This window comes from Hippoglossus hippoglossus, chromosome 15 (assembly GCF_009819705.1).
Source record: "Hippoglossus hippoglossus isolate fHipHip1 chromosome 15, fHipHip1.pri, whole genome shotgun sequence".
In the NCBI taxonomy this organism is placed as follows: domain Eukaryota; kingdom Metazoa; phylum Chordata; class Actinopteri; order Pleuronectiformes; family Pleuronectidae; genus Hippoglossus; species Hippoglossus hippoglossus.
Genome location: NC_047165.1, coordinates 20137172 through 20163936, shown reverse-complemented (window position 1 = coordinate 20163936; position 26765 = coordinate 20137172). Strand labels below are relative to the sequence as shown.

Here is a 26765-nt window from a genome sequence, read left to right as displayed (position 1 = left end):
ATCATTTGTCCCCTCAGCTGTTGGACTCTTAAACAAGCTGTAGGCCTTAGTGATATCACACACATTCATTTTATCAACGGACTAACGGACTCTCCGTGCTCTTTTCTTTATTTCAATGATGACTGCATGTATTTCATGTGCTCTTGTGATGTGTGTGGGTTGTGTGTTGAATGTGTGACTACTGTTTGCAAACCAAATTGCCCCTCTGGGACTATGAAGACTACCCTTTACCTTAACCCGGCATCGTAGTTGGACTTCTTGCAAGTGTACGATTTAGTTGCTATAAACTCTTATGTAACGCACAACAACAAGGTTAGAGAACGTCCAGAGCATTTACCTTTGATAGATGTGTTAACTGGCCCTTTTCACAGTAAAACCAATCGTGTGTCACAGCAAGAAGGACCAGGATTACCTATAAGACTAATGGTGTTACTGTTAGCTGCTGTACATTGAGACAGCATGCACTACGGCTGAGACCTGCCTTAATGAGAAGCAGCCATAATTAATGTTGTTATTTATACCTGGGCTTTTCCAGCTCTGACCTGTCAATGTCTGCAGTGAAAAAAGGTTAATTGCAGTTATGGAGCGCTTCTGCTACTACAATTGGCTGCAACACGTAGCTAAACTTAGTGTTTATTATGTTGGCACAGTAAAGAAGAACTTGTGAGCAAGGAAGGCATTTTGGGCACAGCTGTGGTTTGGGTGTTCACCTAATTTGTAAGCCTGAAAAACATTATCTTTGCATTGTTAGCTCCCTAAATCACTAGCTAAGAGGCAAATGTAGCCTGTCCAATAAATGCTGCTTTATTTTAATAAATGGAATGCTAACATATCCTGAGTAGATTATAACTTGTACCAGATTATAGACTGTATTTAAGGATGTATAATCCTTATCTTCACTTCCTCCCACTTTCCAGAAATCAAGCCAACATATCCTGGAAAACGAACGCTGCCCTGTTGTGCTTTTGGATTAAGAGCTTGTGCAGTAGTGATCAGGGGAAGGAACCGTGGTCATGATGTCCCACCTATACACAATTTTACCAATCGTAAATCAATCTTGGCTGTCAATCATGATGTTTCCCCCTGTCATTAAAGGACTAATTAAAACCAAACTCACCGGACAAATGAGCACTTGAACATACGCCATTGTGATAATGGCGTAGAACTAGAAGAGGAAGATCTAAAACGATAAAAAACATATTAGAGTTGCTATACAAGTTCTTTGACGTTTTGGTTTAGTTCATGTCCCATCCACTAACATGGAGGAGGCAATATTTATGACCCATATTGCTGCCAGCCACAAGGTGGCAATCGAGAAACTTTGGCTTCACTTTTAATGTACAGTCATGTCGTCCATTTTTATATAAAATCTATTTAGCAGATGTTGGCATACAAATGCATCAGGAAACTTCACAGGACAACTTCAATCTTATTCTATGAAGAACTACGTAGTGGTGGGGTAAAAATGACGTAAAAAATGTTGCTATCCAATAAGTCATGACTATGAAGGAAAGAAAGGGGAGTGACCAGAAGAAGGGCGGAATTTGGATACTAGCTTGGTGGTCACAAAGGTTGACATTCTATTGATGTGACTCATCCATGATGCCTGTACTAAGTACTTTGAAGAGCAATCTCTGAGAGAAAAGCCAGAGAATTAGATGAAGTGACTCACTACTGCCGGATATATCTTTATTATATTTGCCGCTGCCCTTTTCAAGTCGGCTTAAAATCAAATTGTCAGTAGTTAGAGTCACTCTTGAGGGACAGGGTTCACTTTGGAGGAGGAAAACCCTTCCTCTCATGTTGGAGTGTTCTTCATCAGGATGGTCACTGAGCTCGGGCGCATGCCAGAAGAGACTTAAGAGATGTGGGCTGAAGAGTGAATTTGTATAACCTAGTTGCTTAACCTGGCGGAAGATTATGATTTCATATCCTAAAATAACATGTAAACAAATATTTGGTACTTACTTTGCAGTAAGGCCACAAAGTATTGTCTGAGAGCTGTGTGTAATTTATTTACTGCTGATCAAAAACTTATCCACAGACAGTGACAGATGAAGCCACTAAATATGACAGTGGAAAAAACAAATAATAAAGTATGTAGTGTTCTCATTTACTGTCGGATCCTCTCACTCAATATTTTTTTTTGTTAATTCCTCTATTTCTTCTTCTCAGTGAGTTGTTTGATTTGAAGCCAGGTTTATAGTGTTTGGGCAGAACATGAATCAGCACATCAGTCCAATACTAACTCTATCATTTTGCTTCATATAATTGAGCTTAACTCACTCTAAAGTGGAGGTCTCTGGTGTACACGCGTGGAGCTCATTTATTCAGTCTTCTCTAACTGACAGGTCAGTGAGGAGAGATTCAGTTGAAATGTGGTAACGGATGTCCTATCTTGGCAGTAACACTGCAAAAATCTTAGCAGCAGCTCTGGATTTAAAATTCATTTGAAATTTCATATCATGGTGATGTCCCTGTTACGATGCAAAGTGAATTGTCTCGCCTGTTAAAAGCTTGTCCTGTTCTTAATGCTAGCTCCTTCACTATCACCTTGTAATATTTGATTCAGTCCCTGTGGTGCATGCGGTTTACTGGTATCGTATGCCTCACTGACCTATTTGTAGACAGACTAACTGACTAGGGAGGTTATGGATTACTAATGCTTCTCAGCCAAACTTCCCGACGTCTTCTACCAGGGGGCTTGTGAACCACAACGCGGTCTGTTGGGCGTCCACTTCGGCCAAGCCGGGCTCCGAGCTCAGCCAGCTCAGATCCGGCCGTATGGTTTTAGTTCATAAGTGACGGGGAAGTGCACCGTGCATAGTGAATAAATGTTGTGAAAAGAGTCGGTGCTGTGGGACAGTGACCGTCTCCAGACTCATCTTGGATGGAGGTTTGTTGGGTGGCCACCTGTCTGTTGCTGTCGCTCTCCGCGGTCTTTCAGGTGTGTGTTACCGCTAGGTGTGTTGAGTTGTCAACTAAAAAGGGAGTTTTCTTTCCGGATGAACTTGCTCCACACCAAACCTCCTAATGGATCTCAACAGTTCCCCATTACTTATTTACTCACTGTGCTGGAAAACTACATACTTACTCATTAAGCTGTTTCCTCACATGAGCAAACATGTTTTTTAAATATTAGCACAAGGAATAGGGAAGAATAGTTTGTATAAATTAACTGTACAGTAAAGCTAAAGTTACATAAAATAGTGTTATTACTAGATGGCCAGAAAGAAGGACAACCACAGGAACCATACCGTGTATGGGACATACTGGATATGTGTATGGATACTGTGTATTCCAGGATGTTACTGTTTGATGTCTTTTAAAAATGGATCATACGAGTCTGTGAAATACAGCTTTTTGTCGTAGATTTCAGTCCCTTTTTTTGTGTGTGTCTGCAACTACAATGTTTGGGAGCTGTGCCACATAGGCACAATAGTTTTCTTTCTGAGAGTTAGATGAAAAACACCTTCAAATCATATTTGTAACCACCCTAGTTGCGATCAAATCCCAATTTCACCAGTGATTTATCATCATTAAAACACATGCAAGACAAGGAGGAACATTTCAATGGAAATAAAATGGATCCTAATGTGAGAGCACATGTATTTATGTATTTTATTTTACATTAACTGAGGTACTCATGACTCATAGTGCATGACAGCTGAATGAGCAGGACATGTAAACTTTACACATTGCTGCAGTTGTGTCAGCATCACTCATGTCATCCATTGCCATCTGTGACAACATTGGCAGCAGTAACACCGACAGTGAGTGGGGACCTTCGGCCTCTTTCCAATGCTTTCCCTGAATATAATCATAGTTGGTCAGTATGTAGACAATTTCTCATAGTAGTGTACAATGTTCTCTGCTTAATACAAGCCACAACAAATATGTCACCAGTTCACAGCTGTAGCATTGAAAACATGCAGCAGTCTAGTTAGACTACCATACGTAAAGTAAAGGCCTGGTGGTTTTATATATTTCCTTAGCTCAGCTTACCATCCGCAGCGGTGGGGTCTCTGTGGTTAAGTCATTCTGGTCTCTGAAGGTTTTCTGTCTGCTTTCATCTGAAGAGAGGCAGAGACAGAGAGCAGCAAGATGAAGAAACACGAGGTCTCTCTGCAACTGCAACCTGCTTTATTACTCTTCACTCGAGTCTGGAGATCTGTGCCAGACTAACAGTTAGGGTTAAGTCATTAACAAGAGGTCATTATGCTACTAAAAGATTGTCTCAGTCAGTGTCAGTACTTGAACTGGCTACTGGAAATTCATCTAGATTGTCCTTGATAACCAAGTAGCACAGATAAACCATTGTTACCTGAGTGATAGATGCCTCAGTGCAATGAATTGTGGGACTGCAGATTTTAAAGATAAAAAATAGGAAAGTGGTCCCAGACCATCTGTGATGCCTGCCAGCAGAAGAGGGACGATTCTGCACTTTCTGCACAAGCACAATGTGTCCCCCTTGTTCCAATTGCTTAAAGAGTTTTGCTTTCAAGGGGAATAAAAAACTTATTTTCTGAATCTACTCCTCAGCTGGATCCACCTAAATTGCTTATTCTCATTGTCCTCTGTTCTCTTATTCCAGATAAACTCCTCTTAGTGTCTCCACTCCTTCAGCAGCCATGGCAGTGTCGGCATCAGGATGGACCGTGTTCACCATTCTCCTCATTAGCAGGTAAGAGCACTTACAGGAGGAGAAATACAACCGCTGGGCTCTGTAGTCACACAGCTCTCTTAACCGGCAGGAAGCATAATCAAGCCATGTCAGGTTATAATTTGTAACAACACTACTTTGTATGCAGTGAGCCGAGGAGGAGATAGAAAGGTTCTCAGTGGTAGCATTTTCTTGTGAGCCATCAATACTCCGTAACAACTCCCCATGCATCAGACACGAAGCGCTGCAATTCCATTGCCACGTTCATGGCACTGCTGAGCAGAAGCAATGAGGCAGGATCCAGCGCCACATGCATCACTCATTGCGTACAATTGGTGTAAAAATCCCTGCGGAGGTCACACGGAGAGAATGATGGAATGTTTTGGTGCACTTTGGTCTGTTGCAGTAAAGAGAAGCCTCTCCTCTTCTTGCAGTTAACTTTCAAAGCACAGAATGCACTTTACACATATTAGATAAGGCAAACACTGAGTCCTGCTATAAGATATTCTCTGTATAGTGCAACGCGCCTTTGCACAATCAGCTGTGGGATTAATGTGCTGTAGCAGGTTGCCTGCTGCACTCGTGTATTGCCAAATGCATCTGCTTTCAGTGTTGACACCATATGCCAGAGTTTGGCCATTCAAGTATGAAATGAGTTCATTTCATGAATCCGGGAGCTTTCAAAGACCCCTGCAGATTACCTTTGCATTGATCATTGTTGTGATTGAGTCGTCTAATGACATTGCACCAGTGAGCTCTGGATATCAGATCACTGATTTATGTCAGACAAGCCTGGAGAAGCAACAATCAACAATCAACTTGTGCAGGAAAACTCTGTTATAAATCAGAAATGTGGTTTTATTGTGGTAGAATGATTTTAAAATGTCAGTTTAGCAGCCATCAGTTCCTGCTCTGTTTTTAAGGAGCACTGAATAACATTCTGCTGCCTATACACATGTTGTCCTCCCTATAGCTCAACAGGAAACAGACCACTACATTTTTTTTGTGAATTGCTTGATTTGTATTGCTTGCTTGTGAAAAGTAAATACACACGGAAAACTTAAAAGTAGACGTCCAAAATAAGTGTAGAGGTAGATGAGCACCCTCAGACCCAGTATGTGTGTCCATCTCCTTTGTCCAGACTGAAATAACTCAAAAGCTAGTATTGCCCTGAAATTTGGTAGAGATGATCTTTAGAGGATGAATGGAACGACTTCGGTCACCTGCTTTTCCTCACATCATCTATCTACAAATGGAAGATTCCCTCGCTGTGCCTCAAATCAGATACTTCAATCAATACATTGTGTCTATAATCATACACTAAACCTTTTGACAGTTGTGAGTGCAACTTGTGGGTATTTAAAGATGCACTGCATGTTGGCTGCTTGTTAGTGAGAGTGTGAGAGTACATGATTTCTGTGTGTCACAACTGTCTTCTGTAATTAATTTTCTCTACAACCACTCATCCAATCATATTCAAACTTCAAATGAGTACTGCTAAGCACCCAATGACCTGTCTACAGTGATTTAGTGATTTACAAGAACATATAAGGATGGAATTTCCTTAATTTTATCGCAAAAAAACTTCTGACATCATCAATCTCTTTGAGATTTTTGAGACGCCAAACATAACACACCATTTATTTAGAATTGCTCTTGCTGTGCACATTTGTGTAAACATAAGTAAAGCCACAGAATGTTGCTTTGTGTTTTTTTTTGTATATATTTTTTTTTAAGTACAACCCATTATCCCATTTTTGTGTTTAACAATGCGTTGTACCGACCGGCACATTTTGAACGTACAAAAAGCTAATTGCATATAACGTGGGTAAGACACATGGGCAGGTTCAATTCTTCAATTCATGCAGAAAATACATAAACTAAACTAATTAATTCAGCAATGAACATCCAGTGATTGGAAATGTTACCAAACTGCACAGTTTGCAATTGGCATATGACCTCCATGACATTGTGTATGAAGAACCGGGCCGTTACCACGCTCTGATGCTCACCAGCGAACCATCTTTGTAAGAGGTGCTCAGCCCAGAAGCTTTGATGGCTTTACTGTGATCAGGAAAGACTGCTTGGCCTTAACCTGCTGAATACAAATGTCTAAAAAGTAATTATCCAACATACATGGCAACCTTGTTGACCCAGCTTTATGAACACAACCTAGGACCTCTGCAGTGCTGAAATTGCTAAGACCCTCACCTCTGAGCAAACAAGTACCGTGTTTGAGGTCACAAGTTGCTATAATGTGAGCTCATAAAGGGTCGTGGAAGTCACACATTCATCTCGCAGAAAGAGCTCACAGGGACATTAATGTCTGTTTGAATTAGGGAAAGATTGATGTTCTTCTTCATGTTGAGGATACAGTGTACCACCAATGTAGAACTCCATGATGACATGTTGGTAAAGGCTTGATTGTCAATCCAGGCTGAGATTTATCATGTTCCTGTGGTTGATAGCATTCGAGGATTTTCCTGCGCTAGTCAAAAGAGCAAAGCAAGAGATTGAAGGGGAGAGGCTGAGGATTGCAGCTGAGCTTGTTATTAAAGAAAAAGCAGTTGCTTGAAAAAAAAGAAACTGAATCTGTGCTATGTGACGCAGTCAGCCATGGCTTTGGCTGGCATATTAAGTATTCACCAATTGTTGACTCAACATGGCAACGGTGCAGATCTCGCATATGCTTTAAAGTCCCTTAAGTTTTGATAAAGTATTGATTCTTCAGTTCTAATTTTAACACATGCGGGTGTTCTTTCAGAAAAAACAAGAGACAAGGCAATGATGATGGTAAAAAAAACCAAGCATCAGGAAATAGAGACACAGGAAACCAGCAACATGAAAAATATCTTATTGCTTAAAATACATTCCTATGATATCTAACTTACTGTGTGCTAAACCCTTAGTTACTGTGAACTTGCTATGTTTGTTAAGCATTACATTCTTGAATGCATCATGCAGTGTCAGTCTTACCCCATTAAATCCTTTGTCATATATCTCCAGCTGACTTGTATTAAAACAATAAAAGGGTCTTAAATGAGCAATTTTATGGCCACATAAATGATGTGCTTATTCCACAAACGTCTGTCTTTCTGTCTTTCTGTATATGGAACACATGTCCCGTGAAATCGTTCAACTTATCGGCTTCACACTTGGGTTGTATATTGTAAATGCCAGAGGAAGTGCAGCACCTAGTTTGGTTTTATTTGGATAAACGATCCTATCACTATTAATAAAAGATGCTTAAGCAGGCGACCAGCGCTCTGGAGAAATCATTGGGGTGGGGCAGTGGGCCTTCAGTCTATGGAACGAGCTGAACGTGTCTTCTTCTAAGTCCTAAACTACAACAGTGGTCTGCAACTGGGAGCATGTGGCCAGTCATATCTGGCCCGCCAGATTATTTCTGATTTGTTTTATTTCATACTCACAAAGAAATTCACAGGTGTCACATGCTGATCATGGCAACAACATTTATAGAACCACTTCCATATCCCTGCCTAAGACAATATTCAGGACTGGTCTCTGGAATACTACACATTGGATATGCTAGTAATAAACAGGACTTTATTTAAAAAAAACATATGGTTATATTTTCCCACAAACAAATCCAGAGTGGACCTAATGGGTCAGCTGTTGCTCAGGGGTTGAGCAGGTCCTCCTCTAGCCAGAAGGACAGCGGTTCATTAATGGCGGTTCGAATGCCGAAGTGTACTTGGCCAAGCTACTGAACCCAAAATTGTGGCTGACGGCTGTGCCAATGTGCTGCCCTTATATGCACTGTAGGAATGTGCTCATTAAAATCTGAAAAGCTCTGTATAAATACCGACTATTTACATTGTCTTGGAGGGGAAACTTCTCCTAGCTCGTGTGGAGTTTAACATTAGGGTTAGCAAAGACACTTTTTAATCCATTCCTTATTTTTGTTGTTTGTCTATTTGTTTGTGGAAAGGCTAAAAACATCACACAACAACGTTCAGTCTTTAAACACCAAGTGTCCCTCGTACTAGCACATAACACAAACAGCCCCAGCATGACTATTTGGGGAAAGGGTTTAGTTATAATTACTGGGCTATAGGCTATTGCCATTTATTTATAAGTCACTGTTTAGAAACCCACATTTTTAAACACAGGCTGCAGCATCAAAGCAGTCAGACTTGATTTCTCATTTAATCTCTCAATAGGTGCTTAGTGATATAACGTAGCACATCATAATACTGTACATAGGCGTCAGTGGTTTCATAACACTGGTTACAGAAAGCATGAAAACCATTTTACAGAAGCCTATTACAGACAGATTAAAGGCTTATGTTATGCTTTTACTTACTTACAGGACTTACTCCTGTTGACAAATCCATTTCATGTCAGCTTTCTTTGATTGTCACAGGAGAGATTAGTGTACCCCTATGCTCAGATAATTAAGTGATTGGATTGTTTCAAACCTGACACTGCAAACGGGAACTGTATAGAGGTAAGTGAAATGGTTTAAGATCAAATTGTTCTGTGTACATTGTTTTTGCTCTGTTAAATTGTTCAACATAGTTTATAAGATAATTAATTATCTGCAATTTTATTTATGCAGTTATATATCATAATCAGACACAGTCTATGGATGTAGTTTGATGGTTTGTTCAAATGTGAGCTTCCTTGAGAGAATGATATTAGACTTCAACAAGTTCTTAGACACGTTGATTTGGAAGAATGATCCTCAATTTGACTGCTTCTGACAACTTAATGCTTGAAGCTGCTGAAGCTGTCACTTGTCGAGTGTCACCAAAATATAACACCACTCTGTTTCAGAGCTGATGCCTCAGCCCATTTAAAGCTTGACAAAAAGCTCATAAGGTCAGATTTGAGCTTTTATACAAAGTGGCTTATGATTGCAACCAGAGATGTTGCACCTACTGCGATGGCGGCCATAGAAACACACGACAACCCGTGTTACTAAATCCATTAATTCGTTAGTGATATAACTAAAAGTTTCCACATTTTTGGGACTCGGGGGGGGGAAATAGGTTTACTGTTACTGAGAGCTGCAGCAACATCCTATTTAACACATGCATAGTGCACATATTTCACAGGGTTCCTAGCTCTATTAGTTTGAAATGAATTATTATTAGTTTGGATGGATTAATGAATGGTTGTTCCCTCACATTGTGTTGCTTGCGCTGCGCACGGTAGAGGTATAGTCAACTTTTCATGCTGCAGAGGAGGCAACAGCCAATCAAATTATGGATAAACATCACAATACACGAAAGAGGAGGCAGATGCAGTTGGTGTTCATCTGGTTGTAGTTTTTATTGTAAACCTTTTATTTCAAACCTACAACACACTTCGTGCTGTTTACTTCATTGTAACGTGATCATTTGAGGAAACATGCCTGCTACGCTACCTGCAGAGGACAACCAGTTGGCTCCAGGAAGCCTTCTTACCTCCGGGTCCTCCAACTACCAGGTGCAGTCTTTTGTCGGACAGGGCGCTTTTGGAAAAGTTGTAAAGTGCCAGAGACTGGACGATAAGAAGACTGTGGCCATCAAAATGATCAAACAGCAGGGCTTGTATGCAACGATGGCAGCTCAAGAGGTAAGAAACAAATCGGTTTGTCCTTATCCCAGTTTGAATTATACCATCTACCATCCATATCTACACATATGTACTGCCTTGTTTAAGTTAACATGTGTCAAGCTGATATACAATCTTTTTGTGACCTGCCATGGACCACCAGGTGGATACTCTGAAGAAACTGAGATCGCTGGACCAGAACAAATGCAACCTTGTTCAGTGGTACCAGGATTTCAGTGACAGAGGACACATTTGCCTGGAGTTTGAGCACCTGGACAAAAGTCTCTTTGCTTTCATGAAGGAACGATATTTCAGACCTCTCCTTCTGAAAGAGATTAGACCAATTGTCCAGCAGGTATATCCACCTGTTTTACTCGCTACACTAACAAACGGTATGAAAATATATACAGGTGGAACATGATTGTCTGAACTTTTCAGATTGCCCATGCACTCAACCACCTGAAAGCTGCAGGGATTGTGCATGCAGACCTCAAGTTAGACAATGTCATGTTGGTTGATCATCATCGGGAGCCGTTCAGGGTCAAAGTGATCGACTTCGGACTAGCCTGTGAAGTGTCAGCCTGCAAGTTGGGTTCATACATTCAGACCCGTCCATACCGGTGAGTACCTGGAACCATGAGAGATCTTAGTGGTGTATTATTAGCTGGAAAATCATGTATCCTGTCTTTATCCATTCACACAAATGGCTTTGTGAGGTGTTTTACTCCTGTAGCAGTAAAAGTTACGCTGCTCCAAATGTAGTTATTAAGGTGTCCTTCAAAACCACGCAAATATTGATGTGATCATGGTTGTTGCTTCTCTGTCAGAGCTCCAGAGATCCTGCTGGGGTATTCCTTCACAGAGGCCATAGACATGTGGTCTCTGGGCTGCATGTCTGCAGCAATGTACCTCGGTGCACTGCTCTACCCTGGTTCGGGTGAATATGAAATGGTACACATACAACTTGAAGTGCACTGTTTCTCTATTCTCTTAAGTGCTAGGGCATATTATGTGCATAATATAGAAATAAATCAGTAGTAGGTCACCTGGAATTTTTAAGTTGTGTTGTATTTTCAGATCAAATTCATTATGGATACTCAGGGTCAGCTACCCGACACCATACGGAACCATGGACGTAAAACTCACCGATTTTTCAAGAGAGAAGTCACCTCTACCACCTCCGTCTGGAAACTCAAGGTGCCGACCTGAAACAGCTTATTATATTCAAATATATGTTTTCTCTATCTCATGTCTTCCTTGCTACATATTTGGTTCCCTCTCTGTGCAAGTCTGATGTACCCAGAATATCACTGCTAACAACAACACTTTCCGAACAGACACCAGAGGAGTACCTTAAAGAGACGGGGAAGCAGCCAATGGAGAACAGGAGTTTGAAGTTCACCTCCCTCGATGAACTCATGTCTTCTTTTAGATCATTCAACATTAGCTTATTTCTTTAAGATAAAAATAAAACACTTCAAATGTTCCAGAGAGGTTCACTACTGTAGCCAACTGAAGACATGTTTGTGTTTTAGATCCAACGCATCTGCCATCACAACTCTGCAGATAAAATTACAGAGACGAATGACATGCTGATGTTTGTGGACATACTGAAGAGGATGCTTCAGCTTGATCCCGACAGAAGGATCACACCCCTTCAGGTGCTGGAACATAACTTCATCAGCATGCGCCACATTGCCAGCATAGTCCATCACAGCAACCAGCAAGTCAATATTGTGATCTGGTTAAATATTTTTAAATATATAATTTATTTCCTTATATATATTCCACTTGTACCTTTTGTTACTAGGGATAAAGTTCATGCATAGGTCATTACAATGTCTCTTATACATCTTAATTATCTCACACACATGATAAACTTAGCTAATGAAAGGATTCATTTTCTTGCAGTGTTAAGTCCTGTTTTCAAATGATGGAAATCTGTCAGAAGCAAATCCAGACTTTTGACAGTGACACAGCTGTGTGTGGATCAGTGAAGCAGCCCCCGTGCACAGCTATCGACCCAGTCCAGCACCACCAAACCAACCTACATCCCTACACCACCACCCAGACCAGAGGACCTGATGGGTCAAGAAAGAGGAAGATTGATCATGAAGATGTGCCGCCTTACAAAAGAAACTCTCCTGGTCAAATAGTAACAGAAGGTTCCAGGGAAACTATGACGGGAGAAGGAGTGACTGAGAGTCAGGCTCGGTTAGCACTGAAAAGACAAGGAGGTGATCATGAAGATGTGCGGCCTAGCAAGAGGAAATATTTTCCCTGCTCAGATAACACCAGTAGGGGGTTCCAGAGAAACAGTGACTACAACAGCAGGGAAGATGAGAGGAAAAGCCATCATCATTCAGACCAGTTGATCAGGCCTGCTGATCACTTCCACAGCACAGTTCCTTCAGACAGCTGAGAGTCAGGCTCAGCCAAGATATAAGAGAAAGGCAGGCAAATAGGCGGCCTACAATGCAGCCTTTCCTTTTCAGATAGTGACACCACTTATTTGACCTTGCAATGTCAAAATGTAATTGAAAAATTCTTAGCCTAATAAGCAAATATTTTAGTTGAGCTTGCATATGTTTGTACAGTTTAATTAGACAGGGACAAATACATTTTTTGTGAGCTTTTTTTTCTTGATATATATTTAAAGTACGCCAAAGAAATCCTACATCAAATGTTTAGAAAGACAGGAATTATGTTCGACAGTTGAGTAATGGATTAATTGTACTTTTCCCAAAGAAAGGAAAACCAAACTGCACATTCAACATTTATGCATCAGAATTCATCAATACATAATGGTCCAATACAAATAATTATGATACAACAATCCTAGTGTAATTTCAACCATAACCTTTGGCTGAATGAGTGTCCCTCTCAAATACAACTTTAAGACACCATCTTCAGTCTGAGTGTCAAAACTGTCTCCAAAGCAGTAACCAAGGCAACCAGACAAATTCAACATGGAGACTGAGATGGGCATTTCATGACATGGACATTTTGGGCAGAATCTCCTTCTTTGTTCTCACATGAGCTCTTTCGGACATTATCCACTGTTTTTCCCAGGGGGCTGGCAGGAGAGACTCCGGAGAATGTCCGCAGCAACTGACTCGGACATTTGCGTTCAGATAATGTCAGGAGAATATCTGGAGTTCAGTACATGTCTTAAAGCAGTGTAAGTTTAATTGTACAGTGCCTTGCATAAGTATTCACCCCCCTTGGACTTTTTCCCATTATGTACTGTTACTAACTGGAATTCAAATAGACTTAAATAAACTTTTTCCCGTTTGATCAACAAAACATGCATAGTACTTTGGAGGTGCAAAATAAAATTTTATTGTGACACAAACAATAATGAGAACAAAAAAGTTGACATCTGTTGGGTGCATAAGTATTCACCCCCCTGTGTCAATACTTGGTAGAACCCCCTTTCGCTGCAATTACAGCTGCAAGTCTTTTGGGGTATGTCTCTACCAGCTTTGCACATCTAGAGATGGAAAGGTTTGTCCATTCTTCTTGGCAAAAAAGATGAAGCTCAGTCAGATTGGATGGAGACCGTCTGTGAACCGCAATCTTCAAGTCTTGCCATAGATTCTCTATTGGATTGAGGTCTGGGCTTTGACTGGGCCATTTTAAGACATTAACATTCTTTAATCCAAACCATTCCTTTGTAGCTCTGGCTGTATGTTTAGGGTCATTGTCCTGCTGGAAGATGAACCTCCGCCCCAGTCTCAAGTCTTTTGCAGACTGCATCAGATTTTCTTCAAGGATTTCCCTGTATTTGGCTCCATCCATCTTTCCCTCTATTCTGACCAGTTTCCCTGTACCTGCTGAAGAGAAGCATCCCCACAGCATGATGCTACCACCACCATATTTCACTGTTGGGATGGTGTGCTCAGGGTGATGGGCAGTGTTGGGTTTTCGCCACACATAGCGTTTTGCATTGAGGCCAAAAAGTTCAATTTTGGTCTCATCTGACCAGAGCACCTTCTTCCACATGTTTGCTGTGTCTCCCACATGGCTTCTGGCAAACTCCAAACGGGATTTTTTATGGATCCCTTTCAACAATGGCTTTCTTCTTGCCACTCTTCCATAAAGGCCAGATTTGTGGAGTAGACGACTAATAGTTGTCCTGTGGACAGATTCTCCCACCTCAGCTGTGGATCTCTGCAACTCCTCCAGAGTAACCATGGGCCTCCTGGTTGCTTCTCTGATTAATTTTCTCCTTGTCCGACTCTTCAGTTTGGGTGGACGGCCTCCTCTTGGTAGGTTTGCGGTTGTGCCATATTCTTTCCATTTTCTTATGATGGATTTTATGGTGCTCAGAGAGATGTTCAAAGCTCTGGATATTTTTTTATAACCTAACCCTGCTTCATATTTCTCCACAACTTTATCCCTGACCTGTTTGGTGAGCTCCTTGGTCTTCATGATGCTGTTTGTTCAGTAATGATCTCCAACAAACTCTGAGTCCGTCACAGAACAGGTGTATTTATACTGAGATTAAATTGCAGACAGGTGGACCCTATTTACTAATTATGTGACTTGCAAATGTGACTTGTGAATGCAATTGGTCGCACCAGATCTTTGTTAGGGGTTTCACAGTAAAGGGGGTGAATACATATGCACTCAACACTTTTCAGATTTTTATTTGTAAATAATTGTGAAATCCATGTAATATTTCCCCCCACTTCCAAATGATGCACTATTTTGTGTTGGTCCATTACATAAACTCACGATGAAATAAATTTTAATCTGTGGTTATACCATGACAAAATGTAGAAAAGTCCAAAGGGGGTGAATACTTATGCAAGGCACTGTAGGTCCCATCTGTTAGGTTTCTCTGCCATTGTCACTTGCAATGCAAAGACTCGATAATTCTAGTTTTAGACTTTCTAACCACGTGACTGTTGATGCTTACCGTCCCCTTTCATTCTGTGAGAGCATCATCTCATATCCGATAACTGGGGGACAACATAAAAACTCACCATCACTGATTTCATGTGTGAATTTATTTTGTTTACTGTTTTGACTGAAGAAACTGTCGTAAGGGACTAAGAACTAGAATTTAGTTTCTCTTTGTGACAGGGATAAACATTCTATTAAAAAGTCATCTTTGACAAATGATTGATATAACATTTTTATGAGAAGTTGATTTCCCTCCCTGCTAGGTGACAGATGTTCTCATCTAGAAGTGCAGTGTTTTTGGGCACATGCTTTGAAGTCTAATGTCTCTCCCATAATGATAACGACAAAGCAGAAGAGAACTAAAGGGATGGATCTTGTAAAATCTGATGAAACATGACTGTGGTGTATTAAAGTATGGATGGACAGGTGAATTTATAATTGTGAGTTGGACCAGGGCAGTTGAGAGCAGTTTTACCGACAAGGGTTTCTCACAGAAGTGAGGCTGTGTGTTCGAAATGTGTCCTTTAGAGTCAATGTAACTTATCATCCTCTTGCCAAAGCTGGATTTGACAGCAGTTGTTGATGGCAGAATATGAGAGAGCAGTTCTGATCGCCATGAGAGCAGTGTTGCAGACCAGGGCATCTGACAGCAAGCAGAGTGAGGGAACTTGTCTTCGGTCTTGAGATTTAGTATTTATTTACACTCTCAGTCTCTCTCCCTTTCGTTCACCCTCCCGCTACGCACACTGAACTGTCCTTTAAAGCAGCTGCATCACTTGGAACACAACGCACTCACAGCTCCTACACATACTGCAGCTCTTGCACAGAGATGATAAATCAGTCTCTTGTTTGTTTAACCCCTTATAGCTGAGGAAGAAAAGACGGTTGCAGTAAATTTCTAATGTGCAAGTACCGTTTGCTATCTGCATATGTGTTTAATAATGTACACAAGATTCCTGATCTCAGAGTTGTCATAGTTACACAGGGAACTTTATTTACTCCTTCGACTGGCACAGCTCCAACAAAGCACGTAGTCATCTGACAGAAGAGAAGAAATACACAACACGTTGCTCGACAATGAACACGTTAAGTTAGTTTTTCCAGATTTGCCTCGTCACACGTGTCATGTTGACAACACACTCGACACACTTCAGACAGATCATCTGATGAGTGCACACAGATAAACAACACTTGCATTGCAGAAACTACGAAAAACAAACACACCCGTTCTCTGATGAGTGTTTGGGTTGTTTTCATTCTCCGATGACTGAACCTGATCATCGACAACATCGAGTACATTTTTTTAAAATCACGTCTGCTGACTTTAACCAGCAGCGACAGGAGGACACATGAAGCTTTACACGTCCAATAGAAGCACGTTCACCAACTTTACTCACAAAAACACCGCACGAGCTTCCGCCTTGTTGATGTGAGGGGATGTTTTCATATGACACTTGTTTGGTGTGTGCGCATTGTAATGATCACTAGCGTCAAACGAAAGCTCTTTGAGTGGAGCTGGTCACGCGTGTGTATTCTTCATAACTCCCCGTGTCTCCTATGAAGAGGAGCATCAGTTTGTGAAGCCTGGTATTAAGTATGCAGCGTTTATTCTGTGTTCGGACTATCACCAGATAACATGAGCGTTACCTTAAAGCACATCTGGTGTTATACAGCTGACAAAGCAAAGAACGCGACATTTAGGTGACGCGTGATGAAGATCTCAGCGGCTCGGTGGCGTAATGAGATCGTCATCAGGCCAGAAGCTAATGGTGCTTCGGCTCGTTGTTTCGAATCCCGTTCAAGATTTTTGTGCTATATATATATTTTTTTAACCATTTGATTTATATTGTTGTCTCAACGTGATGCTGACACGAACACATTAACTCGTGAAGGGTTTTTGTTTGATGTTTATTTCAACGAGACCTTCAGTAGATCACCGCACTTCACACACAGGCGCTTTGTGAAAATGACGAATCTGCGACTGGCTCTGCAACCGACCATCAACATCTGGAATAAAGTAAACATATCGCCAGTTGCCATGATCACCAGTTAAACTGGAACACCGGCAGTGTGTGAGTGATGTGCGATAGAGAAAGTGTATGAATGTGTGTGTGAATAGGAGAATGGGCGAAACATTTTCTTTAGTGCTTGAGTGGTCATCAGCACAAGCAGAGCACTACATAAGTACAGACCACCTACCATATCTTTTCAAGATAATAAATACAGTTCACAGTAATTGAATAGAAAAATGAAATTATGAGGTGACGTATAACTGAGGAGAGCGTACAAATCCTTGAAAGTTCAAAAGTTACATGTCCTTTTGATGGTTAGAAAACCTACATCTGTGTATCATATAAAGTGGAAAGGTCAGATCTCAATCTCTCTGACAGTTTTAAATCAAACAACTCGGGTACCACTTACCACCTGCAAGCTACCGCTCCTGTTCTCCAGTGCATGGATGTGATTTTATTGGTGACTTTCGATGAGTGGCTCAGTATGATAACATTCAAAGATATAAGCCTCTATGTAGTGTCTGTTCACGGGCTTCTCCAAAGCTCCAAGGTCCATTTCACATTACAAGACTACAAAGCTGAAGCCATGGATAAGACTCTTATTACCACGATAACACTTTGTAGTGTCATTTTAATTAATACTAAGCAGAGATCTTATTTTGGCCTTCGTTTGAGCCGCTAAAATCTCAGAGCTTATGTGAGAGAAGATTTAATAAAGGAGCACATGCTTGCCTTAAGTGGGATGTTACTGTAGCTGATAGCTTATCCCATCGGACAGGGGCTCTGTACACTCAAGATCTTACACGTTTTCTTTGTCTCTCCCTCACCAATGAAACCGCTCTCTCATGGTTAAGAAGCCACTTGCAAACGGATTGTTATGCATCTCATTGACTCACACAGCTTTACAGACCCAATTTCCTGATCATACCAGGATAAGTCACTGTAATTGAATCATTATCTGAGGGCGCGGAAAGTTCAAGCTGAGAGTTTTTCAAAACTACAAGTTGGAAACTTCCATTACAGTTACTTTTCTCTCAACACTAAAGATGATGTTAGACGGAAACATTAATCAATAAGTCAAACTTAAATCAAGAAGTCATTACATATTAACCATTGATACAGTGTCATACACATTCTGTATTTAACAGGCGAAGAAAGATAAAGGAAAACATTTTAACAAGCGGCCACAGTACAATTTGCAGGAATTGACTGACTGTTACCAGCTGACTGAAGCTCCTACAAAGTTGACAAAAGCGATCATGTTTCCACCGTCTCCTGTCGTAAAAACCTCGGTCTGGCCTGCCTGTGCATTCATTTTGGAAGTAGTGAATAAAAAGACAGCTGTTTGCAGCATGCATAGCGATAAGGTAATAATCTTGCAATTCACAAATAAAATGAACATAAGACATACCTGTTTCAGAGGAAGAAGAAAGCCAATTCAGGATCAGTTTTGAATTTCTCTGAAATCTGTTGATTGACCAAGGTTGACTCACGATTTAGCTCATAACTAGTTAAAAACTCCTTGAAGTATGTTTAATATTACCCCCGAGCTGCTTTCAGACATGCACCGAACTCTGGATAATCTTCCAAGTAAAAACTCTGGATCATGTCCGGGTGAGCTCATGTGAGAACACAGCAGGATATTCTCTATAGCACTCAGCGGGGACCAGTGGTCGTGTTGATGGCGTTTCTAACATGTGACAGATTTGAACTGAAAGAAAAAAATACGACTAATAATATACTCTTAATACTAAAAGAATATTAAGGAGAAGACACAGACGAACCTGTCAACTTAGAAAGACGATAAAACTCAGGAGCTTTTAGTGATAAAGGCCAATGCCGGTGTTGATATACTGTAAAACATAACATGGGATTTGCGCAGCAGGAGTTACACATTACGTCCTGCATGCTGCGAACCCCCACCCCACCTAGACGTCCTGGAGATCTGTTTGTTGTTTTGAGCGCATCTTACCAGAGAATCTCCTGCTGTTTCCTTTTCACATGTAAAAAGCTAACTCCAAAGAAGGAGACTGCAGTAGTTCATGTCTGAAGAAGTCCAGTCTTCACAGTGAGAACACAGGACTCACAATCTCTCCAACTCTGAACAACAGACAAAACAAAACACTAGAGAAATCTCGATGAGGTTGATAAGAACTGATTTTAGATACAGAGGCTGTAGCGTCTCCACAATGAAAAGAAGTATCAGGAGAAAGCAAAGTTCACATACCTATAACAAGTTTATTCACTATTTATAATTTCAAAATTGTTCAGCTTTCTACCACAAATGATACTTGTTGTCTAACATTGTCAAAACGGCCCAGTTATCCCACTTGTATTCCGCGACAGTACCAGTATGGAGCTTTGTGACCTTTTTACCTGATGACATTACACATTTGAGTATTACCAGTCTGCATCTTTCTATTCCACTCAAGCACTTTAGTTCCATGAAGTAAGCTTGATTTGGGCTCCTTGGATAATACAGGATCGTACAGTAGAAAAAAAATCTACGTGTGTTGATAAAAGTTTTGAAGAATGCACTAACCAGATGTGATACTAATGATCCAGACTTTTCCAGCTCATTTACCAAAATAAAATGTTGTAGGGCTCCGGTGTGCTTTCAGTGTTTGGAGTGAAGAATGACTCCTGCAACATATTGTCACTGAACATGTTTCAGCACCCAGGAAAATGTCTTACCTTAAAAATTCCTTCCTCACAAAATGAATGCTGCACTGTCTCCTGTGTGTGTGTGTGTGTGTGTGTGCTTTGTGGAGACGAAATACAGCGTGTTAGTGATAATATTTTTGTTCTTATTTCTTTCTCTATGTTTCCATCAAAACTCAAAACATAATCAAACACAGATATGCATTTCACAATCCTGCCCAAGAAATTAATCAGCACAATGGACATTTTTGGGGTTGTTATTGTAAAACCAGACTTATAAGTAAGTTCCCTCCCACAGAAGGATTTCCATCTGTTCTAAAACTGCGAGGACCAATCACAACCATTCTTTTAAAATGGGGCGGGTTTGACATGACGACTGACAAGGGGGTGCTGCTGAAGCATTTTTGCTTACATCCAAGATGGCTGCTGCTGTTGAATCCACAATTGCGACTGAATTAAAGCTCGGGTTGATAATCCTGGAAAAGCAAGAAAGCGTAGCCTACACTTTTCAGTGACTCTAAACAACCATTGATAACGCCTCCTGGAAAATGACAGTATAAAGTATAATGAGACTCTTATTTTACCTGCCCCGCAGACATCCCATGTCTCCATACATTCCTTAATGTTGCAGCTCCCAAAAATCTCAAAGAACTCTCAGTGGTGTCTGGAACAACCGGGGGATCTGATTTAATGTGCTGTCGTATAGATGTGACAAAATATCTGCAGTGAAATTCAGTTTTTTAAAGCCTGTAATTTAAAAGCTGGGGGAGGAGGTGTTGGAAACCTGGACGACTGTGAGGATTATTAAAGCTCTGCGTGTGGTTGATTTTTAAATTCCGGCTCTACAATAGTAATTTCAACTGTGTTTCACACTCCAGGTCACACACAGGGACATTGTTGTTTACAGCACGATGACTCTGAAGTCTGTATGAATTTGCAAGACTCTTCCTTCACTGATGTGTGGACATGTTTGATAGAGGAATATATTATCATGCTTGTTACTCTGTTTCATCTGGCGTCAAAAAGAAAACGCAGTTAATTATCCTGGAGATGACATTTTTGTGGTTGGTTAATTTTTCTTCATAATGTTTTTCTCTCTTCTCAGGAATAGCATTATTCTGTGAAGGACTGGAAAAATGCTTAAATATGTATTTATTAGCCATAAAGGCATAAAATGCATCTTTGATGACTTCCCATAATGATAATCTAGCATGTAATGGAGTCTTAAGATGCAGTCCATAGTTTTTGTCCCCTCGGATTAATCTTTCATTTAGATTCTTGACGTCATGAAGTTTCCGATTCTGCTCACAGTTTAGTGAGCGGAAAGAGTTGAAAAGAATGACATTTTGTTTTCATGGCTCTGAGATGACGAACTGAAAATCTTCAATGACAAACCTCAGATTGAAATCGATTTTAATCAGTTCTAACATTTCATATTGATTCAGTTGGCTTTTAAATCTCAAATCAATGCATCAAGATGTATCTGTGTTTCTTTTTGCCATCCAGTCTGAGTTAATATTATGCAGCCACTCCGTGCTCTGCATGTTTTAAACAAAGCAAAACTGCTTATGTATTTTCCACGTACTGTTGCTTCCTTGATACTGTTTGTTGTTGACTCCTGTTGAATAAAAATAAAAGGTACTAGCACCCATCAATACAACATGTGAAACAAGAATTGTTTTTGTGTCATGGTGCAGAGCAGCTGAAGGCTGAGGAGCAGACAAGGAAGAGCACAGGGAAGGGAAGGGATGTAGGGAAGATGGTCGGGAAGATGGTCCGACAGGCACAGGGGAGCCTGGCTATGGAGGACTTTATAAATGAGCTGTAGAATTTTGTATGTATTCTCAGTTGGACTGGAAGCAGGTCAAGCTGGATGAGGAGTGATGTGATGTGGTCAATGGAATTGGTGCAAGTGATGATCCTGGCAGCAAAGTTTATTTGGAGCACGGGTTAGAATGGTGAACAATGTAGACAGGATTCCACATATTGCTCGCATACGTATTGAAATTGCACATACCTACCCGCACCCAAGTTTGGTAACTACTGTTTTGCACATGTGATATAAAACAGGATACGTGAAAATGTTGATCGTCTGGTGGCGCATCAGGAACAGGACCAACTGTCTCTAATTAAAACAGATCAAACTCAGCCCTCATTTGTCAGCATGATTAAACTTACATACGTACAGTAGTCTGAGGCTCCTGAAAGTCTCAGTCACTTAAACCCTGTTCCAAGGAGGCATTTCCATCAGTGTTGTACAGTCAATGCAAATTACATTATCTTGCAGCAGGGGACATCATTTTCCTCAGCACTGTGGAAAAGAGTCAGGGACTCCTCTCCTGCAAACCCACCAGTGCTGAGCCCACTCAGGAGGCTGTACACACATTTAGCCAATTACTCATGGCTGACTCTCAGACCAATATCTCGCCATAACTGCATGAAAGAAAGGTGAGTGAGAGTTTGGATCTATAAAACATCTGACTGAAAGCCAGCCATCAGCGCTCCCCACTGCCTCTGGATTTGTCTCACAGCGGGTTCACAAAAGCTGTGTTTAATCACTCTGAAAACTCCCCCGAAGAATAACAACGTTGTGTTGAATCCCACCTGTCAAATCCTGCCATGTTTACTGTTCAGACAGGCACAAGTGTCTTCGTCTCTTCTTCTCTCTTTTGTAAAGATGCAGTTTGCCAGTGCAATGATTCACCCCTATATTAACACACACAGAAACTACACTTTCACACTTGTGGAGAGCAGTGGAAGCTGTGCATTGGCAGCAGAATTAACACAGGCGCAAGGCCCACATGAAAACCCAGTTCATTTACTGCATGATTCAGGATACGGCTTCATCTGTGATGGTGCCAGTGCTGTGCTGTGATTGATTGAACACTGTGCGGATATTAGAGGGCATGACAAGTTGATAGTGCAAAGTGAGCAATGCTTCAGTTTAATTGGCTGGGGGTGATGGATAGAGCACTTCATTGACAAATATCACTTTGCCCCTTCAATAATCTGCAGAGGTTTCCAGGCCTGCATGTTTTATTAATAAGAAACGAGGTCAGAATAATATAATGGGATGAGCGCAGCGCTAGTTATGTCTATCAGATATTATTCGGAAATGCAATTTTAATAGAACATAAGTAGACCTTTAGGGAATGTTAAGGATACAGTATGGTATTAAAATGTATGATATGCAAAACGTATCATAGAAATTAAACATTTCTGATTCATTTTACGACTCACTTGCCAAGATGATATTGCTTTACGCTTTTTGTTCTCGGGGTTTGAGGCTACTGAAATCGGAAAACCATATAAACGTGAACACATAATACTTGCAAATTTTCCAGAAGTAGAGTCACACATTTTTCATGTCACAAGTCACATTTTTGTCTAAGATTCCAACTTCAGTGGGCTTATAAAAGACACTAAATGTTCTGCATTTGGCAGGAGGGGGTGCTTCTATTCTCCTCTGTGGAGGGGCTTAGGGAGCTGCCTGGGATAGCATGAAAGGGAGAAACAGCTGCTTCCATCCACAAAAGCCTGCAACAGGAACTCAGGAGGACGTTTTCTTTTTTTTTCTCGGCGCCTGGTTGCCTTCCTCTGCACCTCGAAGCCTGGCGTGGCTGAGGGGTCTGAGGAAGCCTCGGAAGTCCCTGATGAGGCAGAGATTAATTTTAGTGTATGAGAGCAGCAGCGACTTTCCCCAAATCCCATTTCACAGTGGCAAAAAATGAATATTCTCTGCAACAAGGAGAAAAGAAGACGTTTAATATAACTTGACAGGCGAAGCATCTAACGTTTCTCGCACACCTTGAGGAATGAGCGACAATGCAGAATGTTTGCACCTGCTCTCCCCGGCAGCCTGCCACGAGACAATAAATGGCTCCTCTAAGTGTTTGAGCCTACTGTACATAGTAGGGTCCTCCTTCATGCAGTGAGTTACTCTAATGTCAGCCCTGTATGGAGAGAAAATGATTTCCATGGTTTTCCATTTGATCTTGGGCTGTGAATTAAAATGTAAATGTCATTAGTCCTCATTTAAATATGAAAAAGCCTCTTGATTCTCTTACCTTGAAGGTCACCTGAGGATCTGCCGTATTCCCTATAACTAATCTTCTTACTGCCATGACCTCATTTAAATCAGGGTTGGATAGTGATCCCTCACTTCTACTATTAAAAATATCAAGCTTGATTAAATGCATTATAATAATGAATTGATTAATTGTATAAGGAAGGAAACTACAATACTCTGTGACTCAGCAACTTAACTGATAGTTTGGGGGGATGTATACCAAAAAATGATTTGATCAGAATCCCACTATGCTCAGCTGATTTGTACATGCTCCTGAATACGAAATGTACAGTCAAATTGCTCCCTGTGCGTACACAGAACACATGTTGTACTCCTCTGGGAGGCCGGAGTGTCATCGCAATGACTGCAGGGATTTCTGCAGCAGGGACGAGGCCCGCCGAGGGAGTTTGGAGAACGAGGGTTGACATGAATCAATGAAAGTAGAGAGAGAAGCGTGTTGGACTGGAGCGTAGTGCTGAGTGGGAGGAAGACTGGGAGAAGGACTGGGAGAGGGGGATCCAGAGAGAGTGTTACTCAGCTCTCTGCAGGGGTTATGTTCAACTGAATTAATCTGTTGATTAATTCAGGGGCTGCCTGGACTGATGACTTGTGTGCATTGGAGATTGGTAAGAAGAGTAAAGGGGTTGGAGGGTGTGTGTGTGTGGGGTGTCTGTGGGGACGCGATGTAATGAAACAGGATCTGAAAAGGCAAATTCCCCCACAGGGTTTGAGTCCTTCATTCCCCTTCACCTCCATATTAGTCTGTCTGAACCTGTTCCTTCACCCACGTATCCAACATCAAAACACAAGACATATTAGCATAGCCTATAGGCCACAAATGTATATAGACATAGAGGCCACCCAGTTGTGGGGGAGGTTGCTCATTGCTGTGTAGCACTACAGCTGGCCAGATGTTCTATATGTGCTGTGTTATACTCAGTTATACAGTAATGAGCAGCTACCAGGGAACATCAGTAATTACTAAATGATGAAAGTTTCAAAATAGCTGAGTAACAATAAATCAAATTATGAGTTCCATGCTATCTTAAAGCTTTATATTGCACGGCTCAAATAATGTTTAATTCTTAGGTTGTTACATCCAACTTAATGTATTGTTGGCGAGTTTTATTTAAAACTGGATGTACTGGATATAACACTGTATAGCTACATAGTGATGCAGATTTAAAGAAATAGGTTATAGCCATTTACCCATTCACACACACATTCAAACTGTGCATCTATGGGCAGCACTTTATATATGAGTGGCAATTCGGGGTTCAGTGTGTTGCCCAAGGACACTTTGACGTGCGGATGTGGAAGACTCGGATCGAACCGCAGAGCTCCGCCACAACCGCCCCTCTTTTTTGTTACCATATTAACATCTACATATATAATTTAACGCATTTTTGCTTGCTTTTTGAAAGTGCGTTGAAAGGGTAAATATCAGTCTCATGTTTGTTCATTAACTTTGCTGCTATGTAAGTTAGCCTAGCTTAGCATAGAGACTCGAAGTACAGGAAGCAGAAAGCTTGGCTCTCTTCACAGATAAAAAGCACACCCATGATGCTCTAATTAATCTTTGTCTCATATAGAGGGTCACGTAGTGATATTCAGGTTGCGATATTCAGGCTAATTAGCTCCAGTATGGTGCATTGTGAATGAACTGTTGAATGAGTGCACTGTTCGAGGCTGTGAGAAAGAGATGGGAACAGAGATGTGACACGAGGAGCCAAACGAAAAAAAATCTAAGTATGCGACTGAGACAGGAGATAAGAGGAGCGGAATAAACAAATCAAAGAGCTCATTACAGAGAACAGCAGAAGATTGTGATCATGGAAAATGGGGACAGACGGATCATTGCTTCCTGCTGGCACTGCCTTATCCACCGCATTCACAGAGCTTAGAGGCGATTATTTGTGACCGGCCAATTAGCACATTAGAAGGTGTTGTTTAGAAGCACAGTGTCGTGTGTCTGTGCTGATGATGTTGTTGCAACAAGTGCCAAGACGGATCAGGCGCATTCTGAGCCATGCAACTGATGTCGACATCCAACTGTTGAGCGAGTAGCTGAAGTGGTAACCTGCAGGATGCGTTTGTAGTGGGACTCTGTGAGTGTCCATTAGTTTGGTGTTTTGTACTGCACTTCCCATAAATCATTTGTCAGCAATAGAAAAGACAAGTTCCCTTACTCTCGCTTCACTTGGTACAACACGTAAACTGTGGGGTATCACACCCCCGTGTGGCCTGACTGAAGACATGCCTTCAAGCAGATTACCTGTGACTGTGTAGCTGAGGCCCCGCCCCCACATATACAGGTCAACACAATCCTCCTTCTGTGCTGACGCTCATCACCTCACCATGAACACCTCACAGAGTCAGGTTAGCCAGGCGCTGCTAGTTAGCTCTATTCCTTTGGCTGCTGCCAGCTCCAAATTAGCTAAACTGCCCCTGTTGGTGTTGGCTATCACCAGTGTCATCAGTGAAGCTGCCCTTTCGACCACAAGCTTGTGTTTCGCGATGAGCACCAAGCTTTTGACGAAGAAATTTGAGATTTATAAAGAACATTTATCAAGAAACCCAACGGTTCCCTCTCATTCATGCGAAGTCATTCACACCAATTGCTCACTTGCGAATCACTGAGGTGTTTACTATAAACTTTTAATTCAGCAAAATCAGAAACACCAGGTACCAGAAACTTTGTGTTGAAAAAAACTAACCCACTATTTTTAAACAAGGCTTGTCAGAGTCGGTAGAGTGAGCTGGAGCTTATATCAGCATGCAGTGGGTCAGAGGCAGGGTACTTGTCCATCCATCATTTGGCTAACACTTTTAGTAAGAGAAACACTTTCACACCCACAGGGAGATCAAGTATAACCTGAATGTGTTA

General features: G+C 41.2%; 1 protein-coding gene across 2 annotated transcripts in view; it reads left to right on the top strand.

Annotated features, from left to right (window-relative positions):
• LOC117775224 (gamma-aminobutyric acid receptor subunit pi) overlaps positions 1 to 26765 on the top strand; it is a 51445-nt gene that overhangs the window by 5790 nt on the left and 18890 nt on the right. Inside the window, exon 2 of one of the 2 annotated variants that reach the window (XM_034608166.1) lies at positions 4589 to 4684. In XM_034608166.1, the coding sequence (XP_034464057.1) occupies positions 4632 to 4684 (53 nt within the window). In that variant the 5' untranslated portion in view covers positions 4589 to 4631. The remainder of the gene's footprint in view (positions 1 to 4588; positions 4685 to 26765) is intronic. The other variant, XM_034608165.1, reaches the window with a different exon arrangement.